At 37.4% G+C, this 22839-nt stretch overlaps 1 protein-coding gene across 1 annotated transcript in view; it reads left to right on the top strand.

Moving 5' to 3' along the window:
- The window catches only part of LOC117316957 (1-phosphatidylinositol 3-phosphate 5-kinase-like), a 122310-nt gene that overhangs the window by 10164 nt on the left and 89307 nt on the right, over positions 1-22839 (top strand). The window contains exons 6-13 of the mRNA XM_033871735.1: positions 4106-4298; positions 6185-6305; positions 6935-7092; positions 14202-14316; positions 14619-14727; positions 17751-17858; positions 18837-18917; positions 20860-20983. Coding sequence (XP_033727626.1) covers positions 4106-4298; positions 6185-6305; positions 6935-7092; positions 14202-14316; positions 14619-14727; positions 17751-17858; positions 18837-18917; positions 20860-20983 — 1009 coding nt within the window. The remainder of the gene's footprint in view (positions 1-4105; positions 4299-6184; positions 6306-6934; positions 7093-14201; positions 14317-14618; positions 14728-17750; positions 17859-18836; positions 18918-20859; positions 20984-22839) is intronic.

The following is a 22839-nucleotide window of genomic DNA, read 5'->3' as shown; positions in this document are numbered from 1 at the left end:
GTAATTATAACTCCCTAGATCTTATGTTTGTAATTATAACGCCCTAGATCTTATGTTTGTAATCATACCTCCCAAGATCTTATGTTTGTAATTATAACTCCCTAGATCTTATGTTTGTAATTATAACTCCCTAGATCTTATGTTTGTAATCATACCTCCCAAGATCTTATGTTTGTAATCATAACTCCCTGGATCTTATGTTTGTAATTATAACTCCCTAGATCTTATGTTTGTAATTATAACTCCCTAGATCTTATGTTTGTAATTATAACTCCCTAGATCTTATGTTTGTAATTATAACTCCCTGGATCTTATGTTTGTAATTATAACTCCCTGGATCTTATGTTTGTAATTATAACTCCATAGATCTCTACTTATGTTTGTAATTATAACTCCCTAGATCCCAACTTATGTTTGTAATTATAACTCCCAAGATTTTATGTTTGTAATTATAACTCCCTAGATCTCAACTTATGTTTGTAATTATAACTCCCAAGATCTTATGTTTGTAATTATAACTCACTAGATCTTATGTTTGTAATTATAACTCCCTAGATCTTATGTTTGTAATTATAACTCCCTGGATCTTATGTTTGTAATTATAACTCCCAAGATCTTATGTTTGTAATTATAACTCCCTAATTCATGTTGATATCTGTGGTATATATTGTGGTATCTGTTGATATCTGTGGTATATATTGTGGTATCCATGTTGATATCTGGTATATATTGTGGTATCCGTGTTGATATCTGTGGTAAATATATTGGTATCTATGTTGATATCTGTGGTATATATTGTGGTATCCATGTTGATATCTGTGGTATATATTGTGATATCCATGTTGATATCTGTTTGTATATATTGTGGTATCCATGTTGATATCTGTAGTATATATTGTGGTATCCATGTTGATATCTGTAGTATATATTGTGGTACATGTTGATATCTGTAGTATATATTGTGGTATCCATGTTGATATCTGTGGTATATATTGTGGTATCTGTTGATATCTGTGGTATATATTGTGATATCCATGTTGATATCTGTGGTATATATTGTGGTATCTGTGTTGATATCTGTGGTATATATTGTGGTATCTGTGTTGATATCTGTGGTATATATTGTGGTATCCATGTTGATATCTGTGGTATATATTGTGGTATCTATGTTGATATCTGTGGTATATATTGTGGTATCCATGTTGATATCTGTGGTATATATTGTGATATCTGTGTTGATATCTGTGGTATATATTGTGGTATCCATGTTGATATCTGTGGTATATATTGTGGTATATATTGTGGTATCTGTGTTGATATCTGTGGTATATATTGTGATATCTATGTTGATATCTGTGGTATATATTGTGGTATCCATGTTGATATCTATGGTATATATTGTGGTTTCCGTGTTGATATCTGTGGTATATATTGTGGTATCTGTTGTATATATTGTGGTATCCATGTTGATATCTGTGGTATATATTGTGGTTTCCGTGTTGATATCTATGGTATATATTGTGGTATCCGTGTTGATATCTGTGGTATATATTGCGATATACGTGTTGATATATGTGGTATATATTGTGGTATCCATGTTGATATCTGTGGTATATATTGTGGTATCTGTGTTGATATCTGTGATATATATTGTGATATCCGTGTTGATATCTGTGGTATATATTGTGGTATCCGTGTTGATATCTTTGGTATATATTGTGGTATCCATGTTGATATCTGTGGTATATATTGTGATATCCGTGTTGATATCTGTGGTATATATTGTGGTATCTATTGTTGTATCCATGTTGATATCTGTGTTGATATATGTTGTGGTATCCATGTTGATATCTGTTGTTTATATTGTGATATCTGTGTTGATATCTGTGATATATATTGTGGTATCTGTGTTGATATCTGTGGTATATATTGTGGTATTCGTGTTGATATCTGTGGTATATATTGTGGTATCCATGTTGATATCTGTGGTATATATTGTGGTATCTGTGTTGATATCTGTGGTATATATTGTGGTATCCATGTTGATATCTGTGGTATATATTGTGGTATATATTGTGGTATATATTGTGATATCTATGTTGATATCTGTGGTTTATATTGTGATATCTATGTTGATATCTGTGGTATATATTGTGGTATCCGTGTTGATATCTGTGGTTTATATTGTGATATCTGTGTTGATATCTGTGGTATATATTGTGGTATTCGTGTTGATATCTGTGGTATATATTGTGGTATCCATGTTGATATCTGTGGTATATATTGTGGTATCCGTGTTGATATCTGTGGTATATATTGTGGTATCCATGTTGATATCTGTGGTATATATTGTGGTATCTGTGTTGATATCTGTGGTATATATTGTGGTATCCGTGTTGATATCTGTGGTATATATTGTGGTATCTGTTGATATATGTATATATTTACATTCTGTGTTGCATTTGTCTATATGTCGTTAGTAAACCAAATTGTATTCATGAGACTGTATACTACAATTTACAGTGATTCGGTCAGAGTAGGAATACAGCTTCATGTGCTGTAGGTTAAACAATGGCCTCCAGTTACTTTCGGCCTAGAGGGCTTTCGAATGCTAGCATTTTTTTACAGGAGCCACAACCAAAAACAAAGCAACATCACAAGCTATGAGAGTATAATTTTATAATTAAAAATCATGTAGTCAACACGAAATTACTTAAAGCGTCATTCTTGACCTTTACGAAATTATCAATATTGTCAATGTCGTCAAACTCACAGGGGCTCGTTTCCGAACTTTCAGAAATGGAAGACACGACAACATTAAAAGTCAAACATTCATAAAAAAAAATCGGGAGTATTGACATAGTTTCCGGTTGTGAATGTATTCTGGATTTTAGTTTTGTGGTTATTCACTGATCAATGTCAAAGCCTGCTGCCTACTGGTACCTTACAACAGCGAGCCCCTGTGAAGTTGAAAATCGTCTGCTAAGTTAGCAACACTGATGTGACCGGTTAGACTTGAATCTGTTTCGAACGAAATACCTTTGGAATCGTTTTCACCTACTGTCAAGACGTCTTTCATTAAGAATTAGAGAGCTGATATTCTTCTGAAAATAACGTAAATCCAGTCGATAGAAACATAAGTGTTTCCGAGGAACTGAGTCTGTCCTGTGCAATGCCCATTCAACGCCGCATCACTTCTAAATGTAAACCGTATATCATTGCGCAGAAAAACGGTTTTGATTTTAAACAAACAGAAATTATGCAATTGTGAACAATTAGACAATACCTACAAACGTATTTGAAATATAAAATAAAGCCAAATTTGTGCAAAAACCATTATATGTGTTTACTATAAATAACGTCATGAGGGACTATATTATTCCTTCCGGAAATTTCGGCTGTTCCGGTATTTGAGCTTGATGACGTCAGTGATAGGATAAGCGGGAAATTTAAACGCGTCATTACCTATAGTAAATAAAAAAATCTTTATGAATGTAAATATAAGCATTGAACTGTTACCAAATGGTAGTATACAGTCGATATGAATACAATTTGGGTGACAGATAAATATTTCATGTCGCCCGTTATCGACTGTATACTACCATTTGGTAACAGTTCAATGCTTAAATATTACCGATAAAGAAATTCAGAATTTGGTCGAGGGCAATCCATGGTTTGATGGACTTGCCCTGGAGAATATTTCCCGAGTCAGAAGTTTAGGGCAGGTCCGTAAACCATGGGTTATTTAAAACTAAATTCTTCCTTTAATTGATTTGATGATTTATATTAATCTAAAAGCAAAAAAAAAAAAAAATAGAAAGTTCCTTATCACATCACTGGGATGTCATTATAAAGTTTGAAAGGTTCGTGGAACATTATATTGACCTCTAACTGCTAAAAATATATATCTCAGCACAGATGACATAATTTCTATTTTTAGCAAGACTCGATATAAAATTCCACGGGCCTGACAAAACATATTGCCTTCTCGGTGATGTCGTGAGGTATTTCCAAGGAAATAATTGATGTCATGTGATCTCATTAGGACCAATGAGAGATGGTGTTACATACCAATCATATAATAATGTGGAATATTATATTACAGGTGGTATACGAGTCTGTACGTATTGTGGGAAGGTGGCCATGAGTGCTCTGCAGAATGAGCCATCAACTGGTGATTTGAGGGTCGAGCGGGAGGACCTTCGTCTGTCAATGGAGTACTCCGATTCTGGGGGTCCAGTCGGGGCAAACAGTATCTGGGGCTCTAGCATGAAGCAAGGGTCTGTCAACAGGCACAGGTATGATTTGTGTATACATAGTGATAATGTACTGCATTCAGACACAAAACCTTAAGGGTCATCTATATAGCAGAATAATGTTGAATTTCAAACACGAATAAATAGCTTAAAAGTTGCACAAAAATAGTCATGTAATATACCAAAATGTTTGTTTGGACATGTAGTGTCTTAAAATCACAACTAATTTGATGTAGATGCTAACAATTTCTTCTATAGAGTTACTTTGTGGTAAGTTGTAGCATGGAATAATTCTAAGCCACAAAAATAACCAAACCTGAAAAATAGCCCAGCTGTTATGCTCACAGGTGTCTATAACACAGGGTAGGAGCATTTGTTTGACCGGATTTGACTTTATATAGGTATAAACACATATTTAGTTTTGACCTTGAAATGCAAATGGCGGCTGTCGATGATATTACACAAATATGGCATAAAGGGAGGCATTTCAGCCATTAAAAATGCTCCTATATCATACATTTAAGACATCTGATTATAGTAAGAATGACCATTTTAAGACAAATTGTCAAACTGGTGAGTTTTGGGCCTTTTTCAGAAATATATGTCTTTTACCCCAAACTCAACGGATGAACATTTTTTCCTAAAAACAGTCTTCCTGCCATGTCTAGAGTTCTCTAATAGTATCTAATATGAGCATTTTTGGCGTTTGAAATACCTTCTTATATGCCATAATTGTCTGATCTTATTCACAACCGCCATTTGCATTTCAAGGTCTAAATAAAATCAGTGTTAATACATATCATAAAGTCCAATCTAGTCAAACCAATGCTCCTAGTTTGTGCTTTAGACCCTTGTGAGCAAAACGACATGACTGTTTTGCACAATAAATGAGATACGAATGAGTTAATTATGTCCCCCTGAAACATGCATTTTTCCCATGTTTTGTTGAAATTTACGAACTACTGAACAAATTGAATGTCAACAGCAAGGCCCAAAGTTTGACATGATACATATCAAAATTTTATCAAGTTACTTCTATTAAATTGCATCCTAGTAGGGATGTATAGCCTTGTAAAATATCAACTGTTTTGGCTGGATTTGCTGTTTAGATGCCCCTTAATGTTTGATACATATACAAATATAGGACAAACAGGTTAAGAGAAAGATGGCCATTGATCAGCTCTCAAGTTTGTCCCCGATTTCTTTCCTCCAGAAGTAACGTTTCGGTAATGTTGTCTCTATTTCTTCCTCCAGAAGTAACATTTCGATAATGTTGTCTCAATTTCTTCCCCCCAGAAGTAACTTTTCGGTAATGTTGTCCAAATTTCTTCCCCCCAGAATTAACGTTTCGGTAATGTTGTCACAATTTCATCCTCCAGAAGTAATGTTTCGGTAATGTTGTCTCTATTTCTTCCTCCAGAAGTAACATTTCGGTAATGTTGTCTCAATTTCTTCCCCCCAGAAGTAACGTTTTGGAAATGTTGTCTCAATTTCTTCCTCCAGAAGTAACATTTCGGTAATGTTGTCACAATTTCTTCCTCCAGAAGTAACGTTTCTGTAATGTTGTCTCAATTTCTTCCCCCCCAGAAGTAATGTTTCGGAAATGTTGTCACAATTTCTTCCCCCCAGAATTAACGTTTGGGTAATGTTGTCTCAATTTCATCCTCCAGAAGTAACATTTCGGTAATGTTGTCACAATTTCTTCCTCCAGAAGTAATGTTTCGGTAATGTTGTCTCAATTTCATCCCCCCCAGAAGTAACGTTTTGGTAATGTTGTCCCATTTTCTTCCTCCAGAAGTTACGTTTCAGTAATATTGTCCCCGATTTCTTTCCCCCAAAAGTTAAATTATGTACATACAGTAATGTCCCCAATTTCGTTCCCCCAGACGCTAGATAAATTAATTTAGTCCCCGATTTCTTTCCACCAGGAGTCGCCTTTCTATGACTAGTAGCACGACCAGTTTGGATCAGATGGCTCCGTTTGACCTCACACCCCAGACGGACTACCAAAATTTTGAAAACCTGTACATAGACAGGAAGTTTTTAGAGGTAATTAAATGACCATTAAATCTTGTTGTGGACTGGGATTTAAAGAGGCGTGCCAAAACAGATAACGAGTCGTTCAACAGCTGCATTCAAAACAACAATCATGGTGAAAAATTGATTTTAGATAATTAACAGTTGACGATTTGAATCTAGTATTTTGAGTGTAATTTTAAAAGTAAATATCAAAACAGGAAAAATGCGGTGATAGTTCTTACCTCAGCATCAAAAAATAAATTTTAAGATTAAACTGGAAATCTGAAAAATCTAAGAAATTTTTGAAGACATTTTGGATAACTCATTCTAAAATATGGTACTAATATTTAAATTCAGATTTTCAATTACATTCTATTCATGAATTTTTCTGTGTGTACAATGGTTCTATTTGCCAAAATGTTATTGACTTTAAGGTCTAAATTGATTAATATGTTAGTTTATTTATTTTTTTTAATTTCATTATCATTAACACAATTAAAGTGGTGTGGACATTGTTTTTTTTCTTGTTTTCTTCTTTCTTTTTGTTTTTGTTTTGTTTTGTTTTTGTTTTTGTTTTTGTTTCGTTTTTGTTTTTGTTTTTGTTATTTACTTTTAAGTTGAATCTATGTAAGAATGTCTGGTTATTATTGACACCTCAGGACTCGATCCAGCTGCGTGAGCTATGGAAACATATTGCTGACCTGGACAAAGGCGTGGAGATGCAGAGTCACAGAATTCGTCTCCGTACTTACCATAAATGTATTGTGGGAAACAAACTCGTCGACTGGCTGATAAAGAATGACCGAGCCGTCAGACGGTAGCTATTTTACACTCTTGCAAAACAAAAATATTCATCATTCCATTTTAACTGTTCTTATATATAAATATACACTAACTTAAAAAAGCTGGCCGAAAACAATGTAATTAATTTAATTTTAGTTTGATTGAAAGTTAATCATCTGCTGATTCAATTATCGCGTAAATTCGGTTCAGAAAAATTGTGTCTATTTATAGCGTAATAGACAGAAACGACTGAATTTCTTGGGGTTACATCTGTCTGCTCATCTGTTTGTCTGGAAGAGTTTCAGGGCCGTATAATTACAGTAAAGCTTTACACCCAGTCACTTAGGGCCAAACAGTTTCAGGGCCGTATAATTACAGTAAAGCTTGACACCCAGTCACTTAGGGCCAAACAGTTTCAGGGCCGTATAATTACAGTAATGCTTTACACCCAGTCACTTAGGGCCAAACAGTTTCAGGGCCGTATAATTACAGTAAAGGTTTACACCCAGTCACTTAGGGCCAAACAGTTTCAGGGCCGTATAATTACAGTAAAGGTTTACACCCAGTCACTTAGGGCCAAACAGTTTCAGGGCCGTATAATTACAGTAAAGGTTTACACCCAGTCACTTAGGGCCAAACAGTTTCAGGGCCGTATAATTACAGTAAATTTTTACACCCAGTCACTTAGGGCCAAACAGTTTCAGGGCCGTATAATTACAGTAAAGCTTTACACCCAGTCACTTAGGGCCAAACAGTTTCAGGGCCGTATAATTACAGTAAAGCTTTACACCCAGTCACTTAGGGCCAAACAGTTTCAGGGCCGTATAATTACAGTAAAGGTTTACACCCAGTCACTTAGGGCCAAACAGTTTCAGGGCCGTATAATTACAGTAAAACTTTACACCCAGTCACTTAGGGCCAAACAGTTTCAGGGCCGTATAATTACAGTAAAGCTTTACACCCAGTCACTTAGGGCCAAACAGTTTCAGGGCCGTATAATTACAGTAAAGCTTTACACCCAGTCACTTAGGGCCAAACAGTTTCAGGGCCGTATAATTACAGTAGAGCTTTACACCCAGTCACTTAGGGCCAAACAGTTTCAGGGCCGTATAATTACAGTAAAGGCTTTACACCCAGTCACTTAGGGCCAAACAGTTTCAGGGCCGTATAATTACAGTAATGCTTTACACCCAGTCACTTAGGGCCAAACAGTTTCAGGGCCGTATAATTACAGTAATGCTTTACACCCAGTCACTTAGGGCCAAACAGTTTCAGGGCCGTATAATTACAGTAAAGCTTTACACCCAGTCACTTAGGGCCAAACAGTTTCAGGGCCGTATAATTACAGTAAAGCTTTACACCCAGTCACTTAGGGCCAAACAGTTTCAGGGCCGTATAATTACAGTAAAGCTTTACACCCAGTCACTTAGGGCCAAACAGTTTCAGGGCCGTATAATTACAGTAGAGCTTTACACCCAGTCACTTAGGGCCAAACAGTTTCAGGGCCGTATAATTACAGTAAAGCTTTACACCCAGTCACTTAGGGCCAAACAGTTTCAGGGCCGTATAATTACAGTAAAGCTTTACACCCAGTCACTTAGGGCCAAACAGTTTCAGGGCCGTATAATTACAGTAAAGCTTTACACCCAGTCACTTAGGGCCAAACAGTTTCAGGGCCGTATAATTACAGTAAAGCTTTACACCCAGTCACTTAGGGCCAAACAGTTTCAGGGCCGTATAATTACAGTAAAGCTTTACACCCAGTCACTTAGGGCCAAACAGTTTCAGGGCCGTATAATTACAGTAAAGCTTTACACCCAGTCACTTAGGGCCAAACAGTTTCAGGGCCGTATAATTACAGTAGAGCTTTACACCGAGTCACTTAGGGCCAAACAGTTTCAGGGCCGTATAATTACAGTAAAGGTTTACACCCAGTCACTTAGGGCCAAACAGTTTCAGGGCCGTATAATTACAGTAATGCTTTACACCCAGTCACTTAGGGCCAAACAGTTTCAGGGCCGTATAATTACAGTAATGCTTTACACCCAGTCACTTAGGGCCAAACAGTTTCAGGGCCGTATAATTACAGTAATGCTTTACACCCAGTCACTTAGGGCCAAACAGTTTCAGGGCCGTATAATTACAGTAATGCTTTACACCCAGTCACTTAGGGCCGAACAGTTTCAGGGCCGTATAATTACAGTAAAGCTTTACACCCAGTCACTTAGGGCCAAACAGTTTCAGGGCCGTATAATTACAGTAAAGGTTTACACCCAGTCACTTAGGGCCAAACAGTTTCAGGGCCGTATAATTACAGTAATGCTTTACACCCAGTCACTTAGGGCCAAACAGTTTCAGGGCCGTATAATTACAGTAAAGCTTTACACCCAGTCACTTAGGGCCAAACAGTTTCAGGGCCGTATAATTACAGTAAAGCTTTACACCCAGTCACTTAGGGCCAAACAGTTTCAGGGCCGTATAATTACAGTAATGCTTTACACCCAGTCACTTAGGGCCAAACAGTTTCAGGGCCGTATAATTACAGTAATGCTTTACACCCAGTCACTTAGGGCCAAACAGTTTCAGGGCCGTATAATTACAGTAAAGCTTTACACCCAGTCACTTAGGGCCAAACAGTTTCAGGGCCGTATAATTACAGTAATGCTTTACACCCAGTCACTTAGGGCCAAACAGTTTCAGGGCCGTATAATTACAGTAAAGCTTTACACCCAGTCACTTAGGGCCAAACAGTTTCAGGGCCGTATAATTACAGTAATGCTTTACACCCAGTCACTTAGGGCCCAACAGTTTCAGGGCCGTATAATTACAGTAAAGCTTTACACCTGGTCACTTAGGGCCAAACAGTTTCAGGGCCGTATAATTACAGTAGAGCTTGACACCCAGTCACTTAGGGCCAAACAGTTTCAGGGCCGTATAATTACAGTAAAGCTTTACACCCAGTCACTTAGGGCCAAACAGTTTCAGGGCCGTATAATTACAGTAGAGCTTGACACCCAGTCACTTAGGGCCAAACAGTTTCAGGGCCGTATAATTACAGTAAAGCTTTACACCCAGTCACTTAGGGCCAAACAGTTTCAGGGCCGTATAATTACAGTAAAGCTTTACACCCAGTCACTTAGGGCCAAACAGTTTCAGGGCCGTATAATTACAGTAAAGCTTTACACCCAGTCACTTAGGGCCAAACAGTTTCGGGGTCGTATAATTACAGTAATGCTTTACACCCAGTCACTTAGGGCCAAACAGTTTCAGGGCCGTATAATTACAGTAATGCTTTACACCCAGTCACTTAGGGCCAAACAGTTTCAGGGTCGTATAATTACAGTAAAGCTTTACACCCAGTCACTTAGGGCCAAACAGTTTCAGGGCCGTATAATTACAGTAATGCTTTACACCCAGTCACTTAGGGCCAAACAGTTTCAGGGTCGTATAATTACAGTAATGCTTTACACCCAGTCACTTAGGGCCAAACAGTTTCAGGGCCGTATAATTACAATAAAGCTTTACACCCAGTCACTTAGGGCCAAACAGTTTCAGGGCCGTATAATTACAGTAATGCTTTACACCCTGTCACTTAGGGCCAAACAGTTTCAGGGTCGTATAATTACAGTAATGCTTTACACCCAGTCACTTAGGGCCAAACAGTTTCAGGGCCGTATAATTACAGTAAAGCTTTACACCCAGTCACTTAGGGCCAAACAGTTTCAGGGCCGTATAATTACAGTAAAGCTTGACACCCAGTCACTTAGGGCCAAACAGTTTCAGGGCCGTATAATTACAGTAAAGCTTTACACCCAGTCACTTAGGGCCAAACAGTTTCAGGGCCGTATAATTACAGTAAAGCTTTACACCCAGTCACTTAGGGCCAAACAGTTTCAGGGCCGTATAATTACAGTAAAGCTTTACACCCAGTCACTTAGGGCCAAACAGTTTCAGGGCCGTATAATTACAGTAAAGCTTTACACCCAGTCACTTAGGGCCAAACAGTTTCAGGGCCGTATAATTACAGTAAAGCTTTACACCCAGTCACTTAGGGCCAAACAGTTTCAGGGCCGTATAATTACAGTAAAGCTTTACACCCAGTCACTTAGGGCCAAACAGTTTCAGGGCCGTATAATTACAGTAATGCTTTACACCCAGTCACTTAGGGCCAAACAGTTTCAGGGCCGTATAATTACAGTAAAGCTTTACACCCAGTCACTTAGGGCCAAACAGTTTCAGGGCCGTATAATTACAGTAAGCTTTACACCCAGTCACTTAGGGCCAAACAGTTTCAGGGCCGTATAATTACAGTAAAGCTTTACACCCAGTCACTTAGGGCCAAACAGTTTCAGGGCCGTATAATTACAGTAAAGCTTTACACCCAGTCACTTAGGGCCAAACAGTTTCAGGGCCGTATAATTACAATAGAGCTTTACACCCAGTCACTTAGGGCCAAACAGTTTCAGGGCCGTATAATTACAGTAAAGCTTTACACCCAGTCACTTAGGGCCAAACAGTTTCAGGGCCGTATACTTACAGTAATGCTTTACGCCCAGTCACTTAGGACCAAACAGTTTCAGGGCCGTATAATTACAGTAAAGCTTTACACCCAGTCACTTAGGGCCAAACAGTTTCAGGGCCGTATAATTACAGTAAAGGTTTACACCCAGTCACTTAGGGCCAAACAGTTTCAGGGCCGTATAATTACAGTAATGCTTTACACCCAGTCACTTAGGGCCAAACAGTTTCAGGGCCGTATAATTACAGTAGAGCTTGACACCCAGTCACTTAGGGCCAAACAGTTTCAGGGCCGTATAATTACAGTAAAGGTTTACACCCAGTCACTTAGGGCCAAACAGTTTCAGGGCCGTATAATTACAGTAATGCTTTACACCCTGTCACTTAGGACCAAACAGTTTCAGGGCCGTATAATTACAGTAAAGGTTTACACCCAGTCACTTAGGGCCAAACAGTTTCAGGGCCATATAATTACAGTAAAGCTTTACACCCAGTCACTTAGGGCCAAACAGTTTCAGGGCCGTATAATTACAGTAATGCTTTACACCCTGTCACTTAGGACCAAACAGTTTCAGGGCCGTATAATTACAGTAAAGGTTTACACCCAGTCACTTAGGACCAAACAGTTTCAGGGCCGTATAATTACAGTAAAACTTTACACCCAGTCACTTAGGGCCAAACAGTTTCAGGGCCGTATAATTACAGTAAAACTTTACACCCAGTCACTTAGGGCCAAACAGTTTCAGGGCCGTATAATTACAGTAATGCTTTACACCCAGTCACTTAGGGCCAAACAGTTTCAGGGCCGTATAATTACAGTAAAGGTTTACACCCAGTCACTTAGGGCCAAACAGTTTCAGGGCCGTATAATTACAGTAATGCTTTACACCCAGTCACTTAGGACCAAACAGTTTCAGGGCCGTATAATTACAGTAAAGGTTTACACCCAGTCACTTAGGGCCAAACAGTTTCAGGGCCGTATAATTACAGTAGAGCTTTACACCCAGTCACTTAGGGCCAAACAGTTTCAGGGCCGTATAATTACAGTAAAGCTTTACACCCAGTCACTTAGGGCCAAACAGTTTCAGGGCCGTATAATTACAGTAAAACTTTACACCCAGTCACTTAGGGCCAAACAGTTTCAGGGCCGTATAATTACAGTAAAGCTTTACACCCAGTCACTTAGGACCAAACAGTTTCAGGGCCGTATAATTACAGTAATGCTTTACACCCAGTCACTTAGGGCCAAACAGTTTCAGGGCCGTATAATTACAGTAAAGCTTTACACGCAGTCACTTAGGGCCAAACAGTTTCAGGGCCGTATAATTACAGTAAAGGTTTACACCCAGTCACTTAGGGCCAAACAGTTTCAGGGCCGTATAATTACAGTAATGCTTTACACCCTGTCACTTAGGACCAAACAGTTTCAGGGCCGTATAATTACAGTAAAGGTTTACACCCAGTCACTTAGGACCAAACAGTTTCAGGGCCGTATAATTACAGTAAAGGTTTACACCCAGTCACTTAGGGCCAAACAGTTTCAGGGCCGTATAATTACAGTAAAACTTTACACCCAGTCACTTAGGGCCAAACAGTTTCAGGGCCGTATAATTACAGTAATGCTTGACACCCAGTCACTTAGGGCCAAACAGTTTCAGGGCCGTATAATTACAATAATGCTTGACACCCAGTCACTTAGGGCCAAACAGTTTCAGGGCCGTATAATTACAGTAAAGGTTTACACCCAGTCACTTAGGGCCAAACAGTTTCAGGGCCGTATAATTACAGTAAAGGTTTACACCCAGTCACTTAGGGCCAAACAGTTTCAGGGCCGTATAATTACAGTAATGCTTTACACCCAGTCACTTAGGGCCAAACAGTTTCAGGGCCGTATAATTACAGTAAAGCTTTACACCCAGTCACTTAGGGCCAAACAGTTTCAGGAATATCTCGCGGCCCCTCAGGCCATCATAAATAGAGAATATATGGTCAGTGTCTTAAAAATATAAATGTATTTTGGTAAGGGTAAAGAAAGACAAAAGTGACGAGCCTTGGCGAGCCACTTTTATCTTTCTTTACCCTCGCCAAAATACAACTTATATTTTTAAGACACTGACCATGTATTCTATTTATCCCACTACAATAAAACAATAATCATCAAAAATAGTCATTTTGAAGTGAAATGGTAGTAAAATTGACAGAAATATGTTCGCCTTTTAAACGTTGTTTCACATTGAGGTAGGTCTATCGAATTGACGCATGCGATTCCAAAATACAGCTGTTTTGCGTCACTGCCGTATACAGCAAAAATATATACGGTGGGTGTATTCCGACAATGCGGTGGCAGCTACTGGATAATATGCCATATCAGTCCATGGTCTAGTACTAGTAGTACTTTTAGATATCATGCTGTCTGTAATTTTCTTGTTACCATGGGAACAAATATTTTCATGTTACCATGGGAACAAGTACCCAAGTTTACTAATTTTAGTATATTTGGAGCAATGTCACCTTGAAAGGAATAGCAGATCTATGTCTTTCTCAAATCATAAGGAAATATTGGTAATAGTGTGGGTGGATATAAGCTTGGTGCTTAAAGTTAATTTGTTGTTGTCATGGTTACAGTGTACAGGCAGTTGTGATTGGTCAAGCGTTACTGGATGCTGGATACCTAGAACCAGCCAGTGGACAGCAGCCGTTGGTGTTCCAGGATGACTTCACATTATACAAACCATCAGAGGTTGTATACACAAGTCATACTTTACATAAATCATGTTCTGTTGCATTTACTGTAGTGAGTTATAGAAAAAGAAACATTTTGTCTCTTCACAGAAGTATGATAACCACAATTATATTTACTCTCGAATGGTAAATGCAAAGCATCACACATTCTTCATTCATAGTCTGCTGAAACATTGAATGATATTATTATAACTGTTAACCCTATCAACCCTATGAAACTTTAGTGGACTATGCCATTCATTGTCATTTGAAGTCTAATATATAGTCAGTAGGGGTGAAAGGTCTAATGTTACCTTTTAGACATCCCCAATGGACCAGCCAGAAGAGTTCCTACCAGGGGGAGACGACTCTAGCATTGAGAATACGGAACCTGAGTGGTTACAGCAAATAAAGATGGACAGTGATGGTGGTATGTGTGGTTATACATATTGTATATATATATGAATTTATTACATAATGCTTTTGATTTTCCTAAACTATAAACATAAGCTATATTTTGAACTACAGTCTATCCTCATTATATCGCCACATTTGGTCTGTGTCAATTATGGCGGTATAACGAGGGTGGCATTAGTATCGAATCATAAAAAATTACAACAGTAAAAGATAATGGTGTACCAACGTTTTAATAGATACACAATGAGTTGAACATATAAGACACCATGGTATTGACCGTACATTTCATAGCTTACAAATACACATTTAATTATCAAACCCTTCTGACCATGATCAAGAAGAACACACTTTCGTCTCGGAGTTTCCATCTCGACTGACGAAGCCAAATCGTTCATACCATAAATAAGAACACTTATTGAGCAGAAATCAGTCATGCTTTATTACAAATCAAACCATACCTGTGTGTAGATGTCACATATATAAACATCTATACATATATCTACCTGAGCGATAGAAACTCATTCAAGCGTATAACTATTAGTTACCCGTGAAAAAGGAAATACCCTAATTCTATAAATAGAACACTAAAAAGTTCCTCGATCTCAGAAAAAACAGATCAAGATGGCGATATCGTCGAGGGTAATATATAGGGATTCGGGAATTTTGTATTGTTATGAATGTGGCGGATGGCGGTATGTGAGGGTGGCGAACTTAATGAGGGAATTATATAGAAGGGAAATCCGTTGTAGGGGTGTGGGTGGCGGTATACGAGGATGGCAGTAGATTCGGGTGGTTGTAGGTCAAGGGTACACTGTATTGCACAGTCACGTGCGATCTATAGAACACAAAGCTGTGATGTTTTGGAGTTTGGTCACAGCCGAACTATTGAAAACATGTGACGTTTCGGAATTTCATCCTACCCTTTCAGGGCATAAGAATTTTACCTGCTGCCCCCTTTGCATGATTGTAAGAGGCAACTAAACTTGGGATCTTATCTTTTCTCTTTTTTTTTCAAGAGCTTTCTTCTTCCTAATGTCTCTCTTGACAATGCCTCACTTTTGGCCTTCAGTTGAGCGTTCGCCGCTGTGAGGAAGGCTTTAGGTTCTGTTCCCGGCCAAGACATACCAGAGTCTTTAAAAATGGTAGTTGCTACTCTGGGCGCTAAGCACATCGCAGCCATCTTGAAAAGCACATTTTAAACTTCTTCTCCAGTTCCACTGGTGCTATTGAGCTGGAAATTGGCGAGGATGTTGAGGAAAGAGAGTCAACAAAGTGTTGTTATTTTTCGGCATCGTAAAAACTTTGACATGGAAGCCACATGGCCATTTTGTAACACGATTTCGCAATAATGGTTTTCCTGAACATCACCTATTTCAAACTTCTTCTCGAATTCCACCTGTGGGATTCAGCTCTAACTTACCAGAAATGATCCTGACATGGTCCTGACCAAGTTTTGTTATTTTTCGGGTTGATAGGAATTCCAAGGATCGCTACTATGGCCAACAGTGCCAGTATACTCGCTACTTAGAATGCATACTACAATAGTATCAGGATCTTTAATTTAGAGTCAGATGACCGTTGTTTAGTTTGGGGACATAACATAATTAGCTGTCCCATACTTCCCTCTTGACTGTTTCCTGTAGAAACCATGATGAAGTCACATACCTATTCCCAGACCATTGCTGTTTGGTTGGAATGCCGAAAAAATTAGCCATACCAACATGACAAAATTATCAAAAAAAAATTAACTTAAATGTCAAGCTTGATTATCTTGTAGTTTCATGTGGGATGGCTGTAATGTTTAATAATTATGTACAGTGTTCTCAATTACCAATTGATAAACTTGAAAAAGTCTTTGGAGTTAAGTAAGCTGTTTTAATAAGATCTATCATTTTAAATGCTAAAATTGATTAAATTCTGACCAAAAAAAAATCTATTAGCTATAAAGTGTGGCTGTCAGTGAATTTAAAAGTTAACTATAACATTGACAAAATGTCTGGAAATTCTGATGGTGCTTCATTTATACAGGGTGATAGTAAGTTATAACATGTGAACACATGGCCTAACTGCACATGTTAAAGAGTTGTTAATTGACAGAGTTTTGTGTGTTAATTGACAGAGTTTTGTGTGTTAATTGACAGAGTTTTGTGTATTAATTGACAGAGCTTTGTGTGTTAATTGACAGAGTTTTGTGTGTTTCTGTTAACTGATAAAGTTTTGTGTGTTAATTGACAGAGTTTTGTCTATTAATTGACAGAGTTTTGTGTGTTAATTGATAGAGTTTCGTGTGTTTGTGTTAATTGATAAAGTTTTGTGTGTCAATTGACAGAGTTTTGTGTGTTTCTGTTAACTGATAAAGTTTTGTGTGTTAATTGACAGAGTTTTGTGTGTTAATTGATAGAGTTTCGTGTGTTTCTGTTAATTGATAAAGTTTTGTGTGTCAATTGACAGAGTTTTGTGTGTTTCTGTTAACTGATAAAGTTTTGTGTGTTAATTGACAGAGTTTTGTGTATTAATTGACAGAGTTTTGTGTATTAATTGACAGAGTTTTGTGTGTTAATTGACAGAGTTTTGTGTGTTAATTGACAGAGTTTTGCGTGTTAATTGACAGAGTTTTGTGTATTAATTGACAGAGTTTTGTGTGTTAATTGACAGAGTTTTGTCTATTAATTGACAGAGTTTTGTGTGTTAATTGACAGAGTTTTGTGTATTAATTGACAGAGTTTTGTGTGTTAATTGACAGAGTTTTGTGTGTTAATTGACAGAGTTTTGTGTGTTAATTGACAGAGTTTTGTGTGTTAATTGATAGAGTTTTGTGTGTTTCTGTTAATTGATTAAGTTTTGTGTGTTAATTGACAGAGTTTTGTGTGTTTCTGTTAACTGATAAAGTTTTGTGTGTTAATTGACAGAGCTTTGTCTATTAATTGACAGAGTTTTGTGTGTTAATTGACAGAGTTTTGTGTATTAATTGACAGAGTTTTGTGTGTTAATTGACAGAGTTTTATGTGTTAATTGACAGAGTTTTGTGTGTTGTAGATTCTGTGTCGGAGGAACACACCGAGAAGTTGGAAGCATTCCAGGCCTCAGGTCGCAGATACAAGGATACAACTTCACTCGCCAGTTCTCGTGACAAAACAACTGCAGGTAACTGTTAAACAATTCTCATTGTAAGCTTGATACGGTGGCTGTCAAACATGTGTAACATTAATGTTTAACAGACAAAAAGTCAAGTATGTATGTTATTACTTAGTGATGTTCAGGAAGGACTCATGATAAATGCTCTGTGCTAGGCCTCAAACTAGCATCCTCAGCTCTCCCGAGAAGACACCATACAACTAGACTAAAGAGAAAATCCAGCTATACTCTGAGTTAGTAAGGTGACCTATACTCTCAAACTAGCATCCTCGGCTCTCCTGAGAAGACACCATACAACTAGACTAAAGAGAAAATCCAGCTATACTCTGAGTTAGTAAGGTGACCTATACTCTCAAACTAGCATCCTCGGCTCTCCTGAGAAGACACCATACAACTAGACTAAAGAGAAAATCCAGCTATACTCTGAGTTAGTAAGGTGACCTATACTCTCAAACTAGCATCCTCGGCTCTCCTGAGAAGACACCATACAACTAGACTAAAGAGAAAATCCAGCTATACTCTGAGTTAGTAAGGTGACCTATACTCTCAAACTAGCATCCTCGGCTCTCCTGAGAAGACACCATACAACTAGGCTAAAGAGAAAATCCAGCTATACTCTGAGTTAGTAAGGTGACCTATACTCTCAAACTAGCATCCTCGGCTCTCCTGAGAAGACACCATACAACTAGACTAAAGAGAAAATCCAGCTATACTCTGAGTTAGTAAGGTGACCTATACTCTCAAACTAGCATCCTCGGCTCTCCTGAGAAGACACCATACAACTAGACTAAAGAGAAAATCCAGCTATACTCTAAGTTAGTAAGGTGACCTATACTCTCCACATGTACATGATATATATATACTGACTCAGTTTTATAGCCACAGAACCCATAAGTATTGAAATGTACAATGATATCATATTTAGCATTTTATGTTGGCGTTGTCGGGGAGACTATCTATCTGATGTATGTTGCTTGTGTTTTGAAGATGAGGAGGAAGTTCTGGATTTTGAACCTCTGCCAAGACAGGACAACCATGGAACTGGAGGACAAGAGGATATCATCACAGGTATGTTGTCAGAGGTTATGACGGCGTCTCAGTCGTCCAGTATCAGAGGTTATCAAGACGTCTAGGTCAACCAGTGTCAGAGGTTATGACAGCGTCTAGGTCGTCTAGTGTCAGAGGTTATCATGACGTCTAGGTCGTCCAGTATCAGAGGTCATCACGACCTCTAGGTCGTCCAGTGTCAGAGGTTATGATAGCGTCTAGGTCGTCTAGTGTCAGAGGTTATCACGACCTCTAGGTCGTCCAGTGTCAGAGGTTATGACAGCGTCTAGGTCGTCTAGTGTCAGAGGTTATCATGACATCTAGGTCGTCCAGTGTCAGAGGTTATCATGACGTCTAGGTCGTCCAGTGTCAGAGGTTATCATGACATCTAGGTCGTCTAGTGTCAGAGGTTATCATGATGTCTAGGTCGTCCAGTGTCAGAGGTTATTATGACGTCTAGGTCGTCCAGTGTCAGAGGTTATGACAGCGTCTAGGTCGTCTAGTGTCAGAGGTTATCATGACGTCTAGGTCGTCCAGTATCAGAGGTCATCACGACCTCTAGGTCGTCCAGTGTCAGAGGTTATCATGACGTCTAGGTCGTCCAGTGTCAGAGGTTATCATGACATCTAGGTCGTCGTCAGGTGATCATGACGCTAGGTCGTCCAGTGTCAGAGGTTATCATGACGTCTAGGTCGTCCAGTGTCAGAGGTTATCATGACATCTAGGTCGTCTAGTGTCAGAGGTTATCATGACGTCTAGGTCGTCCAGTGTCAGAGGTTATCATGACGTCTAGGTCGTCCAGTGTCAGAGGTTATCATGACATCTAGGTCGTCTAGTGTCAGAGGTTATCATGACGTCTAGGTCGTCCAGTGTCAGAGGTTATTATGACGTCTAGGTCGTCCAGTATCAGAGGTTATTATGACGTCTAGGTCGTCCAGTATCAGAGGTTATTATGACGTCTAGGTCGTCCAGTATCAGAGGTCATCACGATGTCTAGGTCGTCCAGTATCAGAGGTTATCATGACGTCTCGGTCGTCCAGTATCAGAGGTTATCATGACGTCTAGGTCGTCCAGTGTCAGAGGTTATCACGACGTCTAGGTCGTCTAGTGTCAGAGGTTATCATGACGTCTAGGTCGTCTAGTGTCAGAGGTTATCATGACGTCTAGGTCGTCCAGTGTCAGAGGTCATCACAACGTCTAGGTCGTCTAGTGTCAGAGGTTATAATGACGTCTAGGTCGTCCAGTGTCAGGATTCTTTAGGTAAATAATTGAAAGTTGATTCTTGGTTGATTGTTTGAGTCTACAAGTTACTAATTATAAGCTCCCATTTGTGGTCTGACTACAACATGTTACAGGACCTTTGAAAACTAAAGTAAATTTAAGTAGTTTTAAGTAAATTGAGGTAAATTCACTGATTAAGAATCAAATATCCTTCTCTCCTTTCAGACTGGTTCTTGTTAACTGGCATTGGAGAGTATTATGACATTTAGATTTCTTGATGTACATTGGATAGGGTGTTCCGTCATTTTGATATTTTGTTTACTTTTTTCACCTAAAAGTAGACAGAAGAATGACTATAGTTTGTTTTGTTTGTTTTTGTTTCACATCCTATTAACATCCAAGGTCATTTAAGGACGTGCCTGGTTTTGGAGGTGGAGGAAAGCCAAAACCAATGACATACGGTCAGTACCTGGCAACTGCACCACTTGGGTTTCAAACTCGCAACCCAGAGGTGGAGGGCCAGTGATAAAGTGTCGGGACACCTTAACCACTCGTCCACTGCAGCCCTAGTCAGTGACTATAGTCAGCGAGATTGAGTAGCAATAGTGTTTTAGGGAAAACAATTATTTATTAATAGAAATATATTACACTGTATATTGTGTCAGTTCGTACCAAAAATATATCCCATACTAAGTTTTCGACTAATATAATAATTATCGTTTTTATTTTGGCTTATGTACAGATTCCGTGTTTACAAGTTCACAGACACAGAGTGGAAGTCACTTACTTAGTTCATGTAGAGGTTGGCGGACTCTGGAGCAGGTCAAGGATGAAAATGACGAGAAGGCATCATACGTCACGTTGAGGTACGTATTCATATGATTACTCGATGTAATATTAGTTAATCTGAGGTCAAACTCAGAGTTTTTCCTCGGGTTCAACTTATTCAGAAAACTTAACTGGGTCCCTGACTTCTGCAAATTTTTATTATTTATGTGTGGGTCAGAGTTAAGTGTTGCAGTTACTGTTAGTTATTTTCATTTATCTAATTTTCACATTCTTTGAAAACTTCAATACCAATAATTCTTATATAGAAGTCTTCAGACTAGTACCACTGATAGATATGGAAATAGACCCCATATGTAAACTTCTACTTATAGAAAGCAAACTCTTGATATATACATAATACAAAATTATGTGAATATAATGCAATATGCTAATTAGCCAAACAATTACGGTAAAATAACAAATATAATTAATATATGCATTATATGCTAATTAGCCAAACAATTACGGTAAAACAACGAATATTATAATAATGCATTATATGCTAATTAGTCAAACATTGGTAAAACAATAAATTTTATAATAATGTATTATATGCTAATTAGCCAAACAATTACAGTAAAACAACGAATATTATAATAATGCATTATATGCTAATTAGCCACACACTGGTAAAACAACAAATATCATAATAATGTATTATATGCTAATTAGCCAAACAATAACGGTAAAACAACGAATATTATAATAATGTATTATATGCTAATTAGCCAAACACTGGTAAAACAACAAATATCATAATAATGCATTATATGCTAATTAGCCAAACAATTACGGTAAAACAACAAATATTATAATAATGTATTATATGCTAATTAGCCAAACAATAACGGTAAAACAACGAATATTATAATAATGTATTATATGCTAATTAGCCAAACACTGGTAAAACAACAAATATCATAATAATGCATTATATGCTAATTAGCCAAACAATTACGGTAAAACAACAAATATTATAATAATGTATTATATGCTAATTAGCCAAACAATTACGGTAAAACAACAAATATTATAATAATGTATTATATGCTAATTAGCCAAACAATTACGGTAAAACAACAAATATCATAATAATGCATTATATGCTAATTAGCCAAACAATTACGGTAAAACAACAAATATTATAATAATGTATTATATGCTAATTAGCCAAACACTGGTAAAACAACAAATATTATAATAATGCATTATATGCTAATTAGCCAAACAATTACGGTAAAACAACAAATATTATAATAATGTATTATATGCTAATTAGCCAAACAATTACGGTAAAACAACGAATATTATAATAATGTATTATATGCTAATTAGCCAAACACTGGTAAAACAACAAATATTATAATAATGCATTATATGCTAATTAGCCAAACAATTACGGTAAAACAACGAATATTATAATAATGTATTATGTGCTAATTAGCCAAACACTGGTAAAACAACAAATATTATAATAATGCATTATATGCTAATTAGCCAAACAATTTCGGTAAAACAACAAATATTATAATAATGTATTATATGATAATACGCCAAACAATTACGGTAAAACAACGAATATTATAATAATGTATTATATGCTTATTAGCCAAACACTGGTAAAACAACAAATATTATAATAATGCATTATATGCTAATTAGCCAAACAATTACGGTAAAACAACAAATATTATAATAATGTATTATATGCTAATTAGCCAAACAATTACGGTAAAACAACGAATATTATTAAAATAATAATGCATTATATGCTAATTAGCCAAACAATTACGGTAAAACAACAAATATTATAATAATGTATTATATGCTAATTAGCCAAACAATTACGGTAAAACAACGAATATTATAATAATGTATTATATGCTAATTAGCC

Source organism: Pecten maximus, chromosome 18 (genome assembly GCF_902652985.1).
Source record: "Pecten maximus chromosome 18, xPecMax1.1, whole genome shotgun sequence".
Classification (NCBI taxonomy): Eukaryota; Metazoa; Mollusca; class Bivalvia; order Pectinida; family Pectinidae; genus Pecten; species Pecten maximus.
The sequence above is the reverse complement of the archived record's forward strand: the minus strand, read 5'-3'. Positions and strand labels throughout refer to the sequence as shown.